Below are 22,393 nucleotides of genomic sequence, written 5' to 3'. Positions count from 1 at the left end.
AAGAAATAAAATGTTAAAAAAAATTTAAAAACATTCTAAGAGATCAATTCCCAATATGCTTATTAATCTGAAAGTTAAGAGAAGGTTTTACTCACAGAATTTGTTCCAAGCACTTGAAGCTTCGGCTCCCCTGATTCTAGCAGCTTGGCTACCATATGAAGAAAGCTTTCGACAAACGGCTTGATGCTCTGAGAATGGCAGGCCATAAGCAGCTGGTCTAGCGCTTCCATGGCAATTAAAACATACCTAAGTATAAGAGAAAAATAATGTCAAAGCACTTCTAGCTCTCCAAATTCTCATAGATGCTTTCTATTGGAATAATTAAATGTCAATGCACAGAACAGAGAAAGGTAAATTTAGTAGTTTCTAAGTGAAAACTTACTGCTCACACTAATGATCGCACTGATGATCTGAGATTATACAATAACCCTCATGCTGAGGTATATAAAGCAATGCCATTTTCTCCTCCTCTCCAAACTCTTCTAGAGCTCCAACATTAGCTTTGTAAATATTTTTCTTTGTAAACATGGACATCTACTATTTTCCAGACTTCTAACCATATATCTTTGTCTCTAACCCAAAACTGTTCCTATAAGCAATGTGTCCAAAATTTCCAATATAACCTACTTATATCTGTAAATCTAAGTATAGTAAAACATAACCAGCAACAACAGGATACCATCAATAAACAGCTCATAAATTTAACCTTATAATTCATCAGATTTTAAAGCTCATACTAAAAATTAAAATTGACTTTAGATACCTTTGCTTCAAAAACTACAGAACTTTTTGTACCAAGACTCACTGCAGTGTTCTAGGTGGTTAACAATTCTGAAGTAGAGAAAACTAGCATCACTTGAAGAATGGAGTACTCTAGGAAACTAGGATCAGAAAATGAATATGCAAAGGTATTTATAATCCAAATTATCCAAGCTACTACTGTTGAAGCATAGAGACTAGATTAAGATCGTAGATCTTTATAGGTAGGAATATAGTCAGCATGGTTCCAAATCAGCATGCTTACATTCTCTGGATCTTTAATATCTAAGCCTAATGTAGTTCTCTTTTAGTATCTCTTTTATTATTCCACTGATGGGTAAAAATCAGTCGTTTAACAAAATCTTTCTGTTTGCTTCAAATTTAGAGACTGATTTTCAAATTACAATATTGTGCTAATATATTAAGAGAGTCAAATTCTATTTCCATTAGAGAAATACTGAAATATCAAAAATTAATGGATGCTTAAGGTAAAGGGGACTCCATTAACTTACATGATTCTGTTCTTAAAACATGACCATCAGGAAGGTAATAAAAGCTGCAAGCATCTATATGTTATTACATATTTCCCTTTAAAATGTTACGAAGTTTTATCCCCCACAGAGCATCTATGCATGACCAGATGTCAAAACAATTTATAGACTGATTTAGCCGAGGAGGAATTTTCAGATACAGTATTAGCAACAATTAGTTTTCTCACCCAGAGCGATGTCTGACAACATCCCTGCTCAACCTTTCTGCTAAATAAGAACCAATTCGATCCAATTTCTCTGGAGCAGATACTGCATAAAATGTCAATTTCTCCATGTCTGCTTTAACGAGGCCATCCTAAAAGTAAGAAGAACGAGATAAGTAGGCTATCTACGTTTTCATAAATACTTTATTTCTAAGCATTGCTTGCTTCACAGGCCCCCTTCTGGATCTGTGATTAAATCCATCCTTTATGCTGAACCTTTCTGGTGATACCCTCCTTTTATGGCAAACAGTCACTGTTCTAGATATAGAATTTTCAGAAAGTTAAACAAATGCCCCATTTAGGCAGAATATTTAAATATACCTTCATAGGTGATGAATTACTGTAAAAACATCTTCCTAAATAGGGACTGCTCAACTAACCACAATATGTAGGGAATGAGATGTATTTTAAAATGTGAAAAGATTTCAAACAAGTTTGTTTCAATTTTAAAATTGTAGGAGTGCCTGGGTGGCTCAGTCAGTTAAGCATCCAACTTTGACTCAGTTTATGATCTCATAGTTTTTGAGTTCGAGCCCCGCATCGGGCTCTGTGCTGACAGCTCAGACACGAGACTGCTTCGGATTCTGTGTCTCCCTCTCTCTCTGTCCCTTACTCACTTTCACTTTGCCTCTCTCTCTCTCAATAATAAATATATATTTAAATGTTAAAAAAAATTTTACACTTACGTTAAGCCAATTTTACTCCTTTACATATACAACAGTGAACATGTTGTTAAAATGATTCAAAGTGGCTGATACCATCATAAACCTTAATTAATAAATGAGACTATATTAAGAACTGCACGTTTCTCTGCTTAGCCAACATATTAAAACAAGAGGCTCCTCATGTGGGATCAGCAAACTTGTGTTAGTCTCTGCCCTCTAATAGGAGACCCAAGCCACAGGTCTGACAGTTCTCCCTACGCTTAGACAACAAATCAATGATCAGCCTAAAGTTTTTGGAAGAAACTAAGTGTTGCTTAGGATTATCAGAGGAGGTAGAAAGGAAGACAGAAAAATTATGTTAGGGGAGCCTGGCTGGCTCAGTCTGTCTGGCTCTGTCGGAAGAGCATGTGACTCTTGATCTTGGAGTAGTGAGTTCATGAGCCACATGGGGTATGGAGATTACTTAAAAAAAAAAAAAAAGAATTCTTGGTGCACCTGGGTGGCTCAGTCGGTTAAGCATCTGACTTAAGCTCAGGTCATGATCTCACTGTTCATGGGTTCGAGCCCCGTGTCGGGCTCTGTGCTGACAGCTCAGAGCCTGGAGCCTGTTTCAGATTCTGTGTCTCCCTCTCTCTCTGACCCTCCCCTGCTCATGCTGTCTCTCTCTCTCAGAAATAAAACCATAAAAAATAAATAAATAAAAATATGTTAAATGGGGAAACTACAACCAAAAATTTTATAACTTGAGTTTTCACCTGGCCCCTCCATGTCTCTGGCTACTCTGCCGTGCCCCTGCTCCATCGCCAGTGGAGTCAACCCCTCATACTTGTTTTTCCTCAAACCTGCTCCTTTTGCCACCTCTCCTCCCTCTCTGACATCAAATGAGCTCTTCTCCTCTCCCTCAGAGAAGATGGAAGCCATCAGACTAGAATTTCCTGGCACCCCCACCCCCCGTTTTCCCAGTGTCCTCTAGACCAGGGGTCCTCAACCAGGAAGACCTCCCCCCGCAGGGCACTGTGTGGAGACATTTTGGGTCGTCACAGCTGGGTGCTGTACCAGCATCTCTGGTAGAGGCCCCGGGTGTTAATAAACACCCCGCAAGGCACAGAACAGCCCAAGAGCAAAGAATTAACTAGCCCAGAAGGCCATCAGAGCCTGCATGAAGAGAGCCTGCCCCGCGCAGAACAAAGACCCCTATTTTCAAAGGACTCATCTTAGAGAAACGTCTGCCTCACACGGCCCGGGATCTGACTCCATCAGTTAGCCTCTTTCCTGTTTTTTTTTGTTGTGGTGGTGGTGGTGGTGGTTAAAAAAAAATTTTTAATGGTTATTTATTTGAGAGAGAGAAAGAGAGTGAGCAAGCGCTCACTAGTGGGGGAAGGGCAGGGAGAAAGGGAGCCACAGAATCCCAAGCAGGCTCTGTGCTATCAGCGCAAAGCAGGATGTGGGGCCTGAATTCACCAACTGTGAGATCGTGACCTGAGCCAAAGTCAAACGCTCAACCGACTGAGCCAGCAAGGTGACCCCCTGGTTTTCTGACCTCTCCCTCTGCATTGGTTCCTCCGCATCATCAGTTAAATATGACTGCCTCTCATACATGGTTTTTTTTAATCCCTCACTAATTTTACTGAGGAATAACTTATACACAGTTAACTATACCCAAGGGGCGCCTGGGTAGCTCAATCAGTTAAGTGGGGACTCCTGGTTTTGGCTCAGGTCATGATCTCATGTTTGAGGGATCAAGTCCCCCATCAGGCTCTGCATGAGATTCTCTCTCCCTCTCTCTGTCCCTCCTCGGCGCACACTCTCTCTCGCTCTTTCATTCTCTCACAAAATAAATAAAAATAAACATTAAATTTTTTAAAAATAAAATAAAGAATTGGAGCGCCTGGGTGGCTCAGTCGGTTAAGCATCTGACTTCGGCTCAGATCATGATCTTGCGGTCCATGAGTTCAAGCCCCTCATTAGGCTCTGTGCTGATGGCTTAGAGCCTGGAGCCTGCTTTGGATTCTGTGTCCCCCTCTTGCTCTGCCCTTCCCCAGCTTGTGCTCTGTCTCTCTCTCAGAAATAAAAACATTAAAAAAAATTAAATAAACTACACCCAATATGATTTGAACTACGACAGTCATAAATTTATGAAACCACCAGTAAAAAAAACAAGACAAAAAACATCTCCATCATTTGCAAAAGACTCCTGTCCCTTGCAGCCCGTTTCTCCCTCTCCAGGCAACCAGCGCTCTGCTGTTCTGCGTTATAAAGAGCAGCAGGCATCAATGGGATCCTACCATTTGACTCTTTCTGGACTCCGGTCACTCGGCTCACCTCTGCCTAAGGATGCTTCTCTGGCTCACCTGGGTAACCCCTACTCACCCTGCAGGTCGCACTCAAGAGTCCTCCCACAGCCTTCGGTGCGCCCTCCCCCGGCCCCTCCCAAGCCTGGGTGAGAGGCTCCGGGGTATGTTCCTTCCGCTCACTGCACTTATCTCTATTGTGCTCCATCATGCTGCTTTTCACTAGGAAGCAAATGCTAACCAAGTGCTAACCATGTGCCAGGCACTGTCGTGGGCACTAGGGAAGAGAGGGTGAGCAAAGACTTATTTTAACTCATTTCATCTTCATGAGAACCTTATAGAATAGCTACTCTCTATAATTTCCATTTCATGATGAGAAACTGAGGCACTTGCCTAAGATCACATGGCTAATATAATTATAAGAAATGGTTTGGTCATTTGGCCCCCTCACTAGATCAGTCTTCGAAGGCAGGGACTGTAACATATAGACCTCTGCACTCTGGGCACCTACTGCCTCATCTATTTTAGACCCACAAGATCTTTTGGTTGTTGTTCAATTAATTAATAATAATAACAAGTAAGGTCAATGGGTTATGACTGCCACATGTATGCAAGGTTCGTGTACATTTTTTTTAAATCTCCATTTAAACAAATCTTATTTAAATATTTGGCAATCAATCAATCAGTCAGTCAATTCCTGGCAAAAATAAAGATTCTTTATATAACCATTCTCTACCTGCCATCGCTAATCTAACCTACCTATCATTACTCCTGTGATCAAGTGTTCAAAACCCCCTCGCTGCCTATGACGAATTAAAGTAGATAAAGCAGAAGCCTTGTCTGTCATTCACATTCCTCCATAATGTGGCCTCCACCTTATCTCTAGTAACGATATGTCCCAGACTCCTCAAGGAAATGATTTGAATATTCAGTCTATTAAACGACATGTCTGGAATTCCAAATCAGAAATCGTGGTCAACACGATTACCAACCATTGCCCTCTACAATGAGGCTATTTAAACCTTTGCCTCAAGGTTTTTGGTCTCAAATGTACCCCTTGCTTTCTCCTGCACCCCCTCTGCCTTTTCTCTTCAGGCCCCTCGCTTGCAACAAAGAGACTAATCTCCCTTCTCCCGATGGCATATGTCCTGGCATACATCCTTCAAAGCTTTGCAAATCTTACTTCCTCGGAGAATGCTTCTCCGAGATTGCCAATCCACAAGAAAACCTCTGCTTTAAAGGCAAAAACTTTACCACCTGTTTTACTTAACATTTTGCTTACTAATTTATGCATTATGACTTAATATTTAGTATGCTTTTGCTTTATGTCAGTTGATGGATGGAAAGCTACTAAAGGCAGGTACCATGTCATATCTTACGGCTTTTATCTGTCACAAATTACCCACGCTATCTGGCAGCCAACAGTATGTAACCTATTAATCTCTTCTAAATGACTACGTTTAAATCAGATTTCATTAAAAACAGGTATCTCATATACCATGAAATATATAAATTAATGTTAAAATAACCAAAAGGTTTCTGTAATTAGCTACATTTTATTTATTTTTTAAAGTTTTTATTTTTTAATTTTAGAGTAATCTCTACACCTAACATGGGACTCGAACCCCAAGATCAAGAGTCGCACGCTCTCCCGACTGAGCTGGTCAGGCACTCTGACTACATTTTAAAACAAATTTGGGAAATCAAACCCATGTAACATTTTTTGGTTCATATCTATTTAACTATGACTAAAGGAGATTTAGAAAATTTAGGACCGTGTCAAACAAAATCATTCAAATACAGCTTCTTTGAAAACCGTAATCTTCCACAATAAAGTTAACGGTTATAAAAAATTTTTAAGCATTTAAGTAAAAAGAGAACAAACTCTGCCTGGAATATTCTTCCTTTGCTTCTCAATTCTCTTCTGCAAACTGAGCGGTCAACCTACTTATTCTCTGGAGTGGAGCTCAGACTTCATTTCCTTAAGGCCTCTGCTCTCCAAGCCCACATTCGGTATCATCCCGACCTGCTCCAGGAGCACCCTGGGCTTCCTTTCTCTAGCACAGCATTCTTTCAGACAATACTGTAATTGCCAACTTCCTGGTCTGTGAGCTGGGCGAGAGCAGAAAGCCTTGTCTGTGCTCACAGTTGTATTCTTAGCGTTTTGTACAAATAATCTGGCACTAGCTCATAAATTCTTAAGTCTTCAATACAGGAACTATCTAGATAAGAGACTGCCATCCATCCATCATGCCACATTGAGACTAATCTATGGAAATGATCTGAAAAGTAGACAAGCAAGCATGGGTCATTTCAAAGTAGAAAAAGGTAAGTACAAAAATAGCAGTGTACATGGTGAGACTCAGGGGTAAAAGTAGAGAAATGAAGCTAGGGAAACCTTAGGGAGGTGAGCGGGGGGAAGGATGGGTCAGCAAAGAGAAGGATCAGTAGATGTAGATCAAATTACTTTTGGGTCTTCGGGAAATATGTTGTCCACCAGGCGCTTGTAGCGAGGACGCAAGGCAGAGCAGCAGCAACACACTCCTGTTCAAGAAGGAATAAAAACACAAAGTACCGAGATTATTCATACTGTAAACTGACCTGGAAATTCAGGTTTCTGAACGAGTTATTTAAAGGAAAAAGAAAAACTTCAAACTGACACCAATAAAAAAAATAAGGTATATGAATTCAATCACTAATTAAGAAATGAAAAAGTTAAATTTCCTCTCCCCTCCCCAAAGACACCAGATCAAAATGAATATATTCAAGAATTATTCCAAAGTTCCGTATCCAGTCCTTCGGGGGCAAGTGTGTGCTTCTACACACACGCCCACAAAACCTACCAGATTCAGCCTTTAAGCAAACGTATAACCCATACCCTCTTTACCTCCTTTCTGACCTCATCTCCCACCACTCTCTGCATGGCACACACCACACTGCCACTGCCTGGCCCCACCATCCACAGCCCCAGCCCATGGTCTTGAAAGACAGTCTGCTGCCAGTACGTGTATCTACGTAACGTGTCACATGAGGAACTACACTATTGAGGGCGAAAAGCTGAAGGGATGTCCAGGAATTTCAAAAATGCCCCAAGCCTGCTCTATAATAGTTTCACAGTTGGTGCTATCTTGACAAGAGCGATGGACTGGGATCCAGAACATCTGGGTACATTCCAAGTCTTACACTCACGTGCCTACATGGCCTTGGGTAAAGCACATCAGCTATCTGGAAAGAACCATGGAAGTGAGAGGGATCGGCTTTCTTGTCCTGCAAACTAATAACAGGAATGTTGGTCTGGAGCCACTATAAAATGATTCCCATGCTTTATGAAACTGAGATAGGTGTGTCTCTGTTTAAGTGTACACTTGTATGTATTTAGAAGCCAAGATATTGTATGAAAGACCGCTTGAGCCGAAGTTAAAAGAACTCAGATCTAAGCAGGCTTTTACTACCATCTCATAGAGTAAGGTTATGCAAGAGATGACTTCTCCACTTTGCTCATGCAGGAGGCATCATTCATGCATGCAGTCATATACTAAACGTCAGCGGAAGACCCAGCACTGGCCAAAACATGTAAGACTGAGTCCAGATTTGCAGAGGAACAGAGTAAATGAAGCGCTGATAAGAACAGGACGGACCTAAGCTTCGCACAGCATCGTTAGTGATCACAGAGCACCGTGTGCACATGACAAAGCACTTTGAGCAAGGTAGTGGGGCGTTACCACCATTACTTTCCAAGAGTGGGAAGTTCAGCAGAACTGACCAAGTAACTTCCTCAACAGCAGCGGCCAAGTGAGCCTCCAACGTCTATCTCCATAACCCCATGTTCCTCCCACAACATCACAGATACCAGTGGTCCAAGCACTCAACAACCAAATATTGCTTTTGTACCTACTATCTGCCTAAGACTGTGCTGGAAGCCACAGATACAGGAAAGTATAAAAGAGAAAAAAAAAAATCCCTACCCTTGAGTTTCTAAACTCATTTAAAAAATAGGGAATCAATTTCAGCAATAGACACTTAGCACTATGTGCCAGCAGTATAAAAATGCTATCCATCGTTCAGAACGTTTTCTACTTCAACAGAAGAAAAAAAAATTCTAGAGTCTGAATTTTTCAGATTAACAAACACCAAAACACCTGAACTCTTTTTAGAAACCTAAAGCAAAAACACTGGTCCTATTATTAGAGGAAAAGTAGGGAGGGGAGGAAGGGAGGTAAGAGCCAAGTAAGTAAACGTTGTATTTCTGTCTACAACAATCTAAATATACTTCAGATAAATATTAATGCACTGAAATAAATTAAAATCAAATATGTATTGAGTGCTTATTATACAGAGTAGCGAGCTAGGGAATGCAACGATGAGAAAAGCTTGTGACCTGATAAGAAGATTAGGATGAACACTCTGCTAACACTAATGCAAGGACAAATATAGTGCCCACCGACTGCGATCATGGCAAAGAGACTGGCAATGGGCAGAAGAGCAAGTCTTACTGCTTCAGGGTCCCCATCAAAATGGTAAACTGTTATTTCCCGTAAGAAAAGATTCTTAATATTATTAGGTTTCACTTACATTGACACTTTTGGATATTACACATTGCTTCTAAAGAGGTGTTAGAAAAAATGTGAACTTGGAATACACAATACCCAACTCCTACTTTCAGAAAGCTTAGGTCTACTGGAAGAAACAGGAGTAAAAAGGAAAATGCCAAACAGGCCACGTGGTGTTGAAGGGCAAGGGCTGTGGAGTCAGACAGGCCCAAGGTCTCTTCCTGTCCAGCTGGGTGGGCACGTTACTTTTTCTTACCACACCTATGTTTTTTCATCAGTTTAATGGTATAATAATGCCTTCTTCGTATTTATTGGTAACATTAAAAAATCAAAGTTTTAACATACACCAAGCATTCAATAAAATGGTAGATATTATTAGTAATGCAACAAGAGAAGTACTACAATGGGTAAGGAGAAGGTGCGCGAGGGCCCTGGAGATAATCTCAAAGACAGTATGAAAACCTTAACTTGTACACTAATTGTTTAAAAATGACACCAAATGGGTGCCTGGGTGGCTCAGTCTGTTAAGTGTCCAACTCTTGATTTTGGCTCAGGTCATGATCTCCCAGTTCCTGAGATCAAGCCCTGTTTGGGATTCTTTCTCGCTCTCTCTCTGCCCCCCTCTCCACTCACATGTGCACTCACGCACATGGTCTCTCTCAAAATTAACAAACTTTAAAAAAATTTCAGGGCACCTGGGTGGCTCAGTCAGGTAAGCACCTGATTCTGGCTCAGGTCATGAGCTCACAGTTTATGGTTTCAAGCCCCACATGGGACTCTGTGCTGACAGCTCAGAGCCTGGAGCCTGCTTCAGATTCTGTGTCTCCCTCTCTCTCTGTTCCTCCCCTGCTTGCACTCTGTCTCTCTCTCAAAAATAAAGATTAAAAATTAAAAAAAAAAAAATTTTGGAGCTCCTGGGAGTGGCTATATCAGTTAAGCATCCAACTCCAGCTCAGGTCATGATCTCACAGTTCATGGTTTCAATCCCCACATCGGGCTCTGTGCTGACAACTCAGCCTGGAGCCTGCTTCAGAATCTGTGTCTCCCTCCCTCCCTCTCTGGCCCTCCCCGACTAGCGCTCTGTCTGTCTTTCAAAAATAAAGTTAAAAAAACTTTTTTTTATGTTTTATTTATTTCTGAGAGAGAGAGAGAGACAGCGTGAGCAGGGGAGGGTCAGAGAGAGAGGGAGATACAGAATCTGAAACAGGCTCCAGGCTCTGAGCTGGCTGTCAGCACAGAGTCCGATGCGGGGGCTCAAAACCACAAACCGTGAGATCATTACTTGAGCCGAAGTCGGACGCTTAACCAACTGAGCCACCCAAGTGCCTTTCAAAAATAAAGTTAAAAAAAATTTTTTATAAAAAAAAAAAAACTCAACAAATTCTGCATATGGTTCACAATAAGCTTTCATAAGAATATCAGTACCAGTTTGGGAGGGGGGCCAGGGGGGCAGTAAAATGTCATTTTCTGTGCAGGATCATACTAAGTATTTTACAACATCCCTCACGTACTCCTACACTGCCCCTCACCTACCCCCTACACCACCTCTCTGATACAGGGTCAGGAAGGCCATCGGTCCTCGAGCCCCCGGCTGGGAAGGAGTGTGTAGCAAAGAGGAGATCCCAGCCTGGATCGGAGGACTTCAAAGGGTTACTACTGCCACACTACATTCAAGTACTAGACAGTTTCTAAACACTTAGCTCTCCAGGAACCACGACCAAGGCCAGGACTGCAGAAATGAGTGTGACCACAGACGAGGAACGCGTGGCCATCCGGGGAAAGAAAGACCACAGCGAGTTTCTCCAGAAGCTCCAAAATGAAACAAAAACGCCGTCCTGACTACTTACTATTAATGAAAAACTACCAACTATACAGACAATATATGAAACCAGGCTTAAAAATTTCAGCTTACTCGTATTTCTATATAGCATGTTGAAGATAATATAACATCAAAATGACTGTGGCAACAGCGATCACAAAAGAAGTAACATTAACTACTTTAAAGAAGAGAACACTGTACTTGTAAACATCACAAGAAACAAAGTAAAATGAAATCATTGACCTACTCAGCCACAGAAACGGGGTCGACTCCCTTGTCGAGGTCAATTCATAGGGCTTTTCGAATTCAGCGGCAGGTACCTGAACATAGTCTTTCATGTTGTAAGATCGACTATTTTCTAGTTGATCTTCCTGCTTCCAGATCCTCATACGATTGTTCAGGAAGTGCCTAGTTCACATCACTAGGAATTAATTAGCAGAGGGTACTAAAGCACTGTAACTTATCTAACTGGTTGCTGACATCAACTGTAAAGCTATCAAGAACTTGATAATATCTGTATCAAATTCTGCTGCCAATAGCAAAGAGTTTAAACAAGATGCTAACAAAAGTACGTGTTGCCGGTTCAATGAAAGCAGATTTCCATAGAGTTTAATAAACAAAAAAACAGAGATACTTACACCCTTTTTTCCTGAAAGCATTCCTTCAATCCCTCTCCATCCTCGCTTCGATACCCTTCCAATAAATTCGTCATGTGAGCCCCAAACCACCCAATTTTTGACCCTTTCCCAACGTTCTCCTCCCAAAGGGCTAAGCGTATCACAGATGCCTCAGGCAACTGGCAAAACTGAGCAACCAACAGGAATTCTTCCTTGACATTTCACTCTAGCTCATTAGGAGCAGGGGGGTCCCCTGTCCTCCTGGACCAGCTGGAATTCAGAACTCCACTTACGATGCGCAGACAGCACGTGTCAAGTGAGGTAACTATGGAAAAATGGAACATGGGCACAGCTGGAAACAGAAAAACTGACCCCAAAAAAGTGCCAAGCCGCATGAGCATACAGGCAGGCTCCTGGGGCACTCTGATTAATGGCCTGAGTACTGCCTCTCAGGCATAGGGTACTAAATTAATAAGCATAAGCAGTGCCTGCAACAGAGAAGCCACGTAAAAACATGTATTATATTTTTTAGCAAATTCTGCATACTCCTAAATTAACTAACCATTTCTTCTTTAAAGGCACCCCAAGATAATTTCTTCTCAACTCCCTACTAATATCATTCTCAAGATGACAAAGCCTGGATAATTAATAAAGACTCCTTTTCTTTTTTTAAGAGAGAAAAATAAGTATGAGCGGGGGAGAGGGGCAGAGGGAGAGAGAGAATCTCAAGCAGGCTCCACGCTCAGCATGGGACCCAAGGTGGGGCTCAATCCCACGACCTTGGTTGGGATCATGACCTGAGGCTGAAATCAAGTGTCACGCTCAACCGACTGAGCTACCCAAGCGCCCAAGACTCCTTTTAAAATAAGCTACTTACAGAGGCGCCTGGGTGGCTTAGTCGGTTAAGCGTCCGACTTTCGCTTAGGTCATGATCTCGCGGTTCGTGGGTTCGAGCCCCGCGTCGGGCTCTGTGCAGACTGCCAGCTCAGTGCCTGGAGCCTGTTTCAGTCTGTGACTCCCTCTCTCTCTGACCCTCCCCTACTCACGCTGTCTCTCTCTCTCTCTCTCTCTCCTAGAAATAAATAAAAAATATTTAAAAAAAAATAAGCTACTTACAATTTCAATAAGCTATATTACACAATGATAAGTTAAATCTAACTGGAAATATTAATATCCATTATACCATTAATGTCTCTATTATTACACATCAACACAGCCCTGGGTACTTGGGATAAAGCTATCCTCTAAAGCGAAAGCAAGTTCCTACTAATGCTGCCACTGGAGCTGAAGAATGATCAGAGCCTATACGCCATCCAACTGCATGACTTTAATTAGGTTTGTTTTGTGATGTGTAGAAGCAGAATATAATAGTATCTGCATCTTCTACACAGCAATTACATTATCTCAACTAATTCTTACAAGTAATATACTGGGAATTCAGTGCCATATGTAGGGCTTACTAAATTTCATACTTTTAAATGGGAACAGCTAGGGTCACAGGATTTTGGTTCTCTGTGTCTTCACTATATATTTCTACAACTGTAATAGTTTATTACACGTATTTATATACATGTCGGCCTTTACCACCAGAACATGAAGTCCATACATCTCACTCACTGTAGTACATGTCTGGCGTATAGCAGACATTTATTAAAATGCTCCTTCACTAAAAGAATAAGGACCCAGAGTTCACTGATGGATAAAATATATTTAATATCTACTCAGATATGTCCTGAAAGAATCAAAATTATCAAGAAATGTCCACCACAGAATGCTAAACAAATACCAGAACAATAGTATTTCTCCAACTGAGGATGATGTCAACTGAATCATTTTAAACAATTCATGTGTTATTTTTAGGCCTAGAGGAGGCCAGCCATAATCAAGGTGAAAAGGGACAGACTGTGTTTCTATTAGAAGATTCTAAAAATTCCTCACTTCTATGTACCCAGAACCCTTTAAGGGATTTTAGCAGCATCACATAAATTTTCTCCAAGGTTAAAATTAAAATTCAAGTTATATATTCACTTAGTGTCAGAACAAGATGTTTGCTTGACACAATTAAAGGGATTCAGTAACATTTACAGTCCCACTGATATGTGCCCGTCCCAAGCACTGAATACAGAAGTACACGTATACAGACACATGTACACGCTACATGTAAAGTCTACAACACAGATGCTACTCCTTTGCCTCAGTGTGTAGACAGCCACTGTGTGAACTACATGGGATGAAACATCTGACATCTACTTAACCAAGACGACGAAGGTTTAAAAACTGATTTTAAAACAAGATTTGGACAACATTAAAGGATAAGGACAGGGATCCGCAGTGTACAAGGGTCACCCACAGAGGCTGAGAGAATCTGCACGGCTGGCTCACGTGAAGAGAGGCGTTACGGAGCACATGGGCTTCAGCTGGGAGCTGCCACACTCAACCAACACACTGAATCATACGGATAAACGGGGACGGTGAAGGACAACGACCGTCCGAGGGGGCAATGCAAGCGTCACTACGGAGGATGACACAGGGAAAACCAGAATGCGTTTCCTACTGGTCCACAGCTCAGACAGGAAGGGACACGGGAGGCGGCACAAAGGAAGCATCAGAAGGGTTTGGTGACTAATTAGATACAGGGGGTCAAAGAAACGGGAACAAAATAGCCTTATCTTCAGGAAAGTGTTCCTTTTAAGAGGATTTTAATCCATTAGAGGAATATTTTATTACACGATTCTTTCCACTAGTAATTCTATACCCTCTCTCCTTTCCTTCTCCATTTCACCACCTGTCCTTTATCCCCAGGCCCGGACCCCTCGTGGAAAAGGGGACAGCAAAGGCAATATGGGGACCAGCGCTCCAATTCTGTCGCACAAGACACTCTCTCCATTACGTTGCAAACTTGCTCTGCAGCAAGCATCACACAGACAGACCTCTGATACACGTTCAAACCTGCGCAGAGACACCCGCTGTCCGCAGGAAAAAACAGCTTTTTTCTGAGTTCTCCACCCACTGCCACAACTTCTAAAGAAAAAAAAGTAAACATTCTCCTACTTAGCTGATTTACGGATTTATACTTGGGCTTAACTTTACAGTATACTACCATACTTAATTCAGAAAATATTACTCAGCAGTCACCCAAAACAGAAGCAACAAAACACAGAATCATCCTGGCTTTTAGAAAATATAACCCTGCAAGACTCCACCTGAAAACCTCCTGGAATTATATAGAAAAGAATTACCACAAACATTAAAATCAGAAAATGCAATTCTCTATTCATTTCATCTGATGTTAGCTTTAACAACAAATAAGAAAGGAGCCAATGGAAGACACAGAAACCAGAGCTGCCACCCGGTAAAAGTACCCAGACCCGTCTCCACCACAGTCAGGACGTAGCGTGTGTCTCATCCCCACTTCTAAGCCCATGTCCCTGGACCCTGCACACTTTGGACCTTCCTCAAATGTGCTCAGGTGGCCGTCTTGGAAGAAGAGTACAACATTCTGTGTCCCGATTTCCAGAGATAAGTAATCAGATGAGGCAGAACTGAAAATTGAAATAGTTTGGGATTCCCTTAATATATAAAATATTGGGGCAGCAGGGGTAGCTCAGTAGGTTGAGTGACCAACTCTGGATTTCGGCTCAGGTCATGATCCCAGAGTTGTAGGACAGGGCCCCACGTCAGTCTCGTGCTGAGGATGAAGCCTGCTTAAGATATTCATTCTCTCCCCACCCCCACCGCCCCCTTGGGGCACCTGGATGACTTAGTTGGTTGCTTAACTGTCTGACTCTTGATTTTGGCTCAGGTCAAGATCTCATGGTTGGTGAGATGGAGCCCTGCATCGGGCTCTGTGCTGACAATGCAGAGCCTGCTTGGGATTCATTCTCTCTCTCTCTCTCTCTCTCTCTTTCCTCTTTGCCCTTGCCTCACTTATGCTCATGAGCATGCTCTCTCTCACACAAAATATAAATTTTTTAAAAAAAGATCCTCTCTCTCCCTCTGCCCTTCTCCCCTGTTCATGCTCTCTCAAATAAAAAAATAAAAACAAAATACATATATAAAATATTGAGTAAATGTCTTCTATGATAATAGAGTCAGTAGTACTGTTAAGAATTACAAGAGTTGGTGGGGCGCCTGGGTGGCATAGTCGGTTAGCGTCCGACTTTCGCTTAGGTCATGATCGGTTCGTGGGTTCGGGCCCCACGTCGGGCTCTGTGCTGACTGCCAGCTCAGAGCCTGGAGTCTGTTTTAGACTGTGACTCCCTCTCTCTCTGACCCTCCCCTGCTCTCGCTGTCTCTCTCTCTCTCTCCTAGAAATAAATAAAAATATTAAAAAAAAAAAAAAAATTACAAGAGTTGGAGCCTGGGTGACTCAGCTGGTCACACGTCTGGCCAGCTCAGGGCATGATTTCACCCTGTGAGTTCGAGCCCTGCATCAGGCTCTATACTGACAGCTCAGAACCTGGAGCCTGCTTCAGCTTCTGTGTCTCCTGCTCTCTCTGCGCCTCCCCTGCTTGCACTCTGTCTCTCCCTCTCAAAAACTAAAGATTAAAAAAATAAGTTTTAGATTAAAAAATTAAAAAAAAGAAAAGGAATCATGTTTTCTCCATGTATAAATGTTTTAAATAGAACAAACCATATGTGAACAACAATCTTCCTCATGAAAACCATGGTGCTATTATATTGATATTTACTGTGCACAATTAATAAGTTTCAGGGGAGGGGAGAATTATATAGTGGTTGAAGATATATTTAAAAATCATGATTAAGAAGGGGAAAAACTGAGGAAGGGCAAAAAGGAAATGAGACTATGTACCATTTATAATGGAAGTGAGAAAGTAAAATATAGTAAGCACTGATGTGTTTTAAGAGTCTCACTTAAAACAGTCTAACAAAGACTCTAGCTGACACCGCCCCCCCCCCAAAAAAAAGTCCCCTAATCTTCAAGAGGAGGTTGAATGTGCAGCTAGGGAAACATGTGGCCAACTTATTATAGGTTGTGAGTTTTCACTTGTGGAGTACAGTTCAACACATCAATTGGTGGAGCCTTCCTACAAAATCTCATTTTCTACTTCTCAGAGTAAATCTTGGTAAATCTGTAACAAAGCTGGCCAAAAATACAGAAGCCTCTTACTTTAAGGAGAAAAGGCATTCTTCAAAGACAAACAAAAATGGAGATCAATGTATATCTAAAGGACTAGTGACTATCTTAGATCATTTTTAAAAACTAAAAAAAAAATCTCAGATCTAATGGTAATGCCAATTAAAATTTTATGATGGATTAAATATTTTGACCAAACATAAACAGCAGCAGTGGTGGTTCCGAATATACAGACTGCAAATCACTGTCCAAGAGACTCGACACTTGAGGTAGGAAAGAGGCTGAGCACATAGTTTGTGACTGTAGGTTCTTACTAAAAACAACAGATAATACAAACTATCCCTCATAAAGATCTAGTTAATCCTTCACCACTGTTTTAATCAGTTATTAGATAACATACAAATCTTTTACATAAAATATAGAACTGGATTATGTTCTGAAATTTCAAGTAAATAACGAAGGATAAAATAATTGACTAGAGGGGCACCTGGGTGGCTCAGTCGGTTAAGCGTCCGACTTTGGCCCTGGTCATTATCTCAAGGCTTCTGGGTTCGAGCCCCACGTCAGGTTCTGTGCTGACAGCTCAGAGCCTGGAGCCTGCTCCAGATTCTGTGTCTCCCTCTTCTCTGCCCTCACCCCGGCTGGTGCTCTGTCTCTCTCAAAAATAAACATTAAAATTTTTTTAAAAATAAAAATGGACTAGAATGAGCCAAATGTAAAACAGAAGTTCTACTAAAATAAAGAATAGAAGGAAATTTTACCATGCCCGCATTTACCTACCTACACTTCATTTAGTACTTAGTGTTGAACATACCATAAAAGCAGATAGTTCTTCTAATAAGGTCAAGAATTGGGCATTGGTCTTATTCTAACAGACACAGTTTAACAGAAGGCCCACATTTGAGGAGTTCTTCCAAGACAGACATTCAAAGAATATCTTAAGTATTTCATACAACTAGCCAACCAATCAAATTAGGTTTATGAAGTATCTTCTGCTTGTAAGGTACCAAAATGCAAGAAATGTGTATTCAAGTTCTTGATTGAGAAAAGTAAAATTCAAAAACTTCTAGTTGTCACACTATTTTGCATCATCAATGACAATTTTAAGACTGTGGTTACAGAACTACTGTCGGTGATGTTCAGGAAATGATGATGAACAGGAAGTCCTAAAAGGCTGGGAACTGACCAGGCTTTCACAGCTCTGTAACCTCACATCCGCGTCTGTTCTCGCACTTGTTTCTCTGTGTCGGCAGCAGTTTGGTTTCCGAAGACTAGGGGTTATATCCTACTCGTCTCCCTAACAGTGCTCACTTTTTGTTGGTTTTTTTTTTATTGAAATAATGAACAAATGAAAATTCAATTTCCAGTAAACAGAGATCGAAAGTACAAATCAATAAATATCACCCAGTAACAAATACAGAATAAATTAACTGAAGATTTGTGAGTTCTTTTGTTTCCTAGGTTTCTATTTGAGACAGCATGGTTGTGTGAGCATGAGCAGGAAGGAGTGGAGAGAGAGGGAGAGAGTGACTCTCAAGCAGGCTCCATGCTGTGAGCTCAGAGCCTCAGGTGGGGCTCGATCTCACAAACCGTGAGATCACGGCCTGAGCTGAAACCAACAGTAAGACACTTAAACCCAATGAACCACCCAGACGCCTCTGTGAGTTCTTAATAAACCTATTCTGGCTCCTAAGACTATGTCTCACCAAAAGCCATTTTATGTTATATATTAGTATACGCAGGATCACCTTATAACCAAGTAGCATCATACCGATTTTGGTGCCCATATTTACCTCTGTGTCTAAAGCCTTACAGGCACCAAGTACCCATCTAAAGTAAGAATATTAAACTTTAAATGTAATTTTTAGTACGTGGCATCATGTGCATGGCATGATACCTCTTTTTGCATAACTGGCACAATAAAGCTTTAAGGTTTTGATTTCATGATCATACAAAAAAATTAGGTACACTTTTTTTTTCTTAAATTTCATTGCCGTTGATGCAGTTGTCTTTAAAATGTGGTACTATGACATTAAAAAAGCTGTTTCACAGTCTGTTGATCTTCACTTTACAAGGAAGTTAAGTAAACTTGGAATCACAGAAGAGATAAATAATAGCCTTTTAAAATCAACATACTAGGGGCGCATGGGTGTCTCAGTCGGTTAAGGGCCCAACTCTTGCTTTCAGCTTAGGTCATGACCAAGGTTTGTGGGTTTGACTCCCACATCAGACTCTGTGCTGACAGCCAGGTGCCTGGAGCTGCCTTAGATTCTGTGTCTCCCTCTCTCTCTGCCCTTCCTCAGCTCATGCTCTGTCTCTCTTTCTCTCTAAAATATACATTAAAAAAAATTTTAATAAATAAAATCAACATAATACATTCTGAGACTCTGTGACTAATACACTATAATCTGTGATCAACCAACTAAGCCTCTGAAACAGCCATCAGAACTGGGGGCGTCCGGCTGGCTCCATCCGTGGAGCATGTGACTCTTGATCTCCAGGTCATGAATTCAAGCCCCATGTAGGGTGTAGAGGTTAGCCCCGTGCTGACTGTACAGATTACTTACAAATAAAACTTTAAAATAAAAAAGAGCCAATAGTGTTGTTTTGGAGAGCACATGTGCACGAATAGCGTGGGGAGAGGGAGGAGAGCATCTTAAGCAGGCTCCCTGCCTGCCACAGAGCACAGCAGACTCGCTCTCCTGACTTCTGAGGACCGTGAGATCGTGACCTGAGCCGGAATCAAGAGTCGGATGCTTAACTGACGGAGCTACCCAGGCGCCCTAAAAAAGAACTGATATCTGAACTAATATTCCATTCTGTACAAAGCACGCACAGGTTTAAGCCAGCTGCCTACTGACATTACCCTGGTAACGCTCACAGCACAGACACCACAGTGCACACATTACTGCCCTCTGCTCCTGCCTCAGTAGCAAAGCCTGGGGAAGGAGAGAGGCTTCAGAGGTTCTGTTTGTTTGTTTTCAGATTTCTTCTGCCACAGAAAACTACTTGTTCTTGAGAACTTTTCCATTCAGACTGCTGTAAAAGTATATTTGCAGTTTTTGTGTTTTCTACTTAATGAACCTTGAAATCAAATCAAAATTTCTTCATAATCATTTCCATAGAATTCTCTGGGTGCTCATCAGAAATGGGGTACAATGTGTTACCTGCCTGCAAGAGCTAAAACGGTCTTTTACTGATAACTGAAGAGAGCTCTGCCCTACTTCACAGACTCTGCAAACAAACGTGCTGCTGCAACGGCCGGTGGTTTGGCGAATCTGAGGGCGACTCTGCAATTCATAAATCTTAACAGAAGCCTGTTAGTTTAAAAAAAAAAAAAAATGCTTACTTAGCACAGAGTGTCGAACAGTAAAGCGTAAAAATCTCCAGTTCTGCACAAGCACTGAGGGGACGCCCGCCGAGAACAGAGCTCTGCGTGGAAGTAGCAAAGCCATTGATGTTCCCAGAGCGCTTCCAGGCAGGACAACACAGCAGCTGCTGGCCCGCCGAAGGCCACACTAAGTAATCTAACATTTCTTTACTAAGAGCACAGGACATTCTCATTTGAAGGCCAACAAACATTGATGAATACCAATTATTTGAAAGGTACTCTTAAAAGGTACTGCAGAAGGTACAGAAAAGACCAGCAATGGAAAATCTTACTTAGCAAGGACTCATACGTTTAAAAGGTAGAAGAAAGACGTACACATAAATGGTATTAATAAAATATAAGAGAAATGAGAAATTAAATTCCGACTAGAGAAGTCTAAGATTGCTTCTTAGAGAATGAGAACAGTGAGCTCAGTCAAACGTAAAATAAGTAGACAGACAATTCCTTAGAGATCAGAGGAAAAGATTTTTGTGAGCTGAAACGATTAGGTGAAAGCTTCTCACTGCAAAAGAGCTGAACTATGAGCCAGCCTTTGAACAAGAAGAAAATGAACAGAGCTAACAGAATATTCCAGAAAGGCCAGGGAAAACAAAGGCAGTCCTGAAGTAGCAGAATCACCCACCTTCCTCATTCAGCTGAGGGGCCTAGGAGAAAAAAACCCCACCAGGAAGATAAACTAGCAGCAACTGTACAAATGCACATATTAATACATAGAGTTCTCCGGGCACCTGGGTGGCTCAGTCTGTTAAGCGTCTGACTTCGGCTCAGGTCATAATCTCACAGTTTTGTGAGTTTGAGCCCCATGTCGGGCTCTGTGCTGACAGCTCAGAGCCTGGAGCTGCTTCAGATTCTGTGTCTACCTCTCTCTCTCTCTCTGAAAAATAAACAAAACACTTAAAAAAACAGAGTTCTCTCCCCCTTGAAACTGTAGATCTTGAGACACATGGACAAGAAGTTTCACTTTGTACACAATATGAACAATCCAAAATGTGTGAAGAGGGAAACGGCATTATGAAACTAATGTAATTATGAGTGTAGTCTGTTGGTTGTGCCAAAGGATTTTAAAAAAATCACTTGGATGGGGCGCCTGGGTGGCTCAGTCAGTTAAGCACCCAACTTCAGCTAAGGTCATGATCTCACAGCTCATGAGTTCAAGCCCCAACGCAGAATTAAAGACAAAGTAAGGTATGGAGAACTTTCTATTAAAAGATGATTTAAGGGGCGCCTGGGTAGCTCAGGCAGTTATGTTTCTGATTTTGGTTCAGATCATCATCTCAGGATTTGTGGGTTCGAGCCCAAACTGGACTCCCTGTTGTTCAGCAAGGAGCCTGCTTCAGATCTTCTGTCTACCGCCCCCCACCCCCAGCCCTACCTCACTCGCTTGTGTGCTCTCTCTCTCTCAAAAATAAACAAACATTGGGGGAAAATGATTTGAGACAACTGTACCTAAAAGCATTTAATGTACAAAACATAGCATAAAGAGTAATTTTAAAATATATAATCATAGGGGTGCCTGGGTGGCTTGGTTAAGCATCCAACTTGGTTTCGGCTCAAGTCATGATCTCATAGTTCATGGGGCCCTACATCAGAGTGCAGAGCCTCCTTGGGATTCTCTCTCTGCCCTCCTCGCGCACTCTCTCTCTCAAAATAAATAAACTTAAAAAAATGTATAATATAATCAGATTTTCAGATTTCTATTAAAATAACTTTAATTAGATGTAAATTAAAATCATTTCTGAGTATACAAAATTATCGACGGCAGTATCTGGAAATGATTCCTGTGGTATAAGAAGCTGATAGTCATACTTTAGTAGTACTGGTCCTTAGTTTTCATGAGAAACAATCTACTAAACATTTTTTATATGTTTGTTTATTTTTGAAAGGGATCGAGCTAAAAAGCACACATGTGGAAGGGGCAGAGAGAGGGGGACGGAGGATTCATGGCAAGCTCTGCACTGAGAGCTTCAGTACTAACAACAGCGGGCCCCATGTGTGGCTCGAACACCTGAACCGCGAGATCATGACCTGAGCTAAAGTCGGACGCTCAACCAAATGAGCCACCCAGGCGCCCCTAAACACTTTTTTTTATGACCTACCAAGGGGTATGTGAACAAGCAACTCTTAGCAGGATACACCAATCACGGGAAAGTAAGTCAACAGGGACTTAAAACACAAGCTAAATGTTCAAAGTAAACACCAAAAATGTTCACTGCATTGCAGGTTTTAGATTTTTATTTACTCAAAGAAAGAAAAAACCTACTAAATCTACCAAGGACAATTTCAAAGTTTATTTCATTCATCTGCGCTTGCTACCGTTCCCACTTCCTTGTAAGTCAAAGGGCAGGGATTTCCATGGAAAGCTGAAGATCTGGCTGGTTTATAGGACACAGTGCTTTGCTCACTGGCAAAGAAGGTTAGTTGGCTGACCTAAGTTAGCTGAAGTAGGTGG

At 41.6% G+C, this 22,393-nt stretch overlaps 1 protein-coding gene across 1 annotated transcript in view; it reads right to left on the bottom strand.

Moving 5' to 3' along the window:
- The window catches only part of EFR3A (EFR3 homolog A), a 96,565-nt gene that overhangs the window by 57,334 nt on the left and 16,838 nt on the right, over nucleotides 1-22,393 (bottom strand). Inside the window, exons 2-4 of the mRNA XM_039221187.1 lie at nucleotides 6,937-7,013; nucleotides 1,478-1,605; nucleotides 96-246 (exon numbers count right to left, since the gene is read on the bottom strand). Of these exons, the coding sequence (XP_039077118.1) occupies nucleotides 96-246; nucleotides 1,478-1,605; nucleotides 6,937-7,013 (356 nt within the window). The remainder of the gene's footprint in view (nucleotides 1-95; nucleotides 247-1,477; nucleotides 1,606-6,936; nucleotides 7,014-22,393) is intronic.

Source organism: Hyaena hyaena, unplaced genomic scaffold (assembly GCF_003009895.1).
Source record: "Hyaena hyaena isolate Hyena2069 unplaced genomic scaffold, ASM300989v1 scaffold_954, whole genome shotgun sequence".
In the NCBI taxonomy this organism is placed as follows: domain Eukaryota; kingdom Metazoa; phylum Chordata; class Mammalia; order Carnivora; family Hyaenidae; genus Hyaena; species Hyaena hyaena.
The sequence above is the reverse complement of the archived record's forward strand: the minus strand, read 5'-3'. Positions and strand labels throughout refer to the sequence as shown.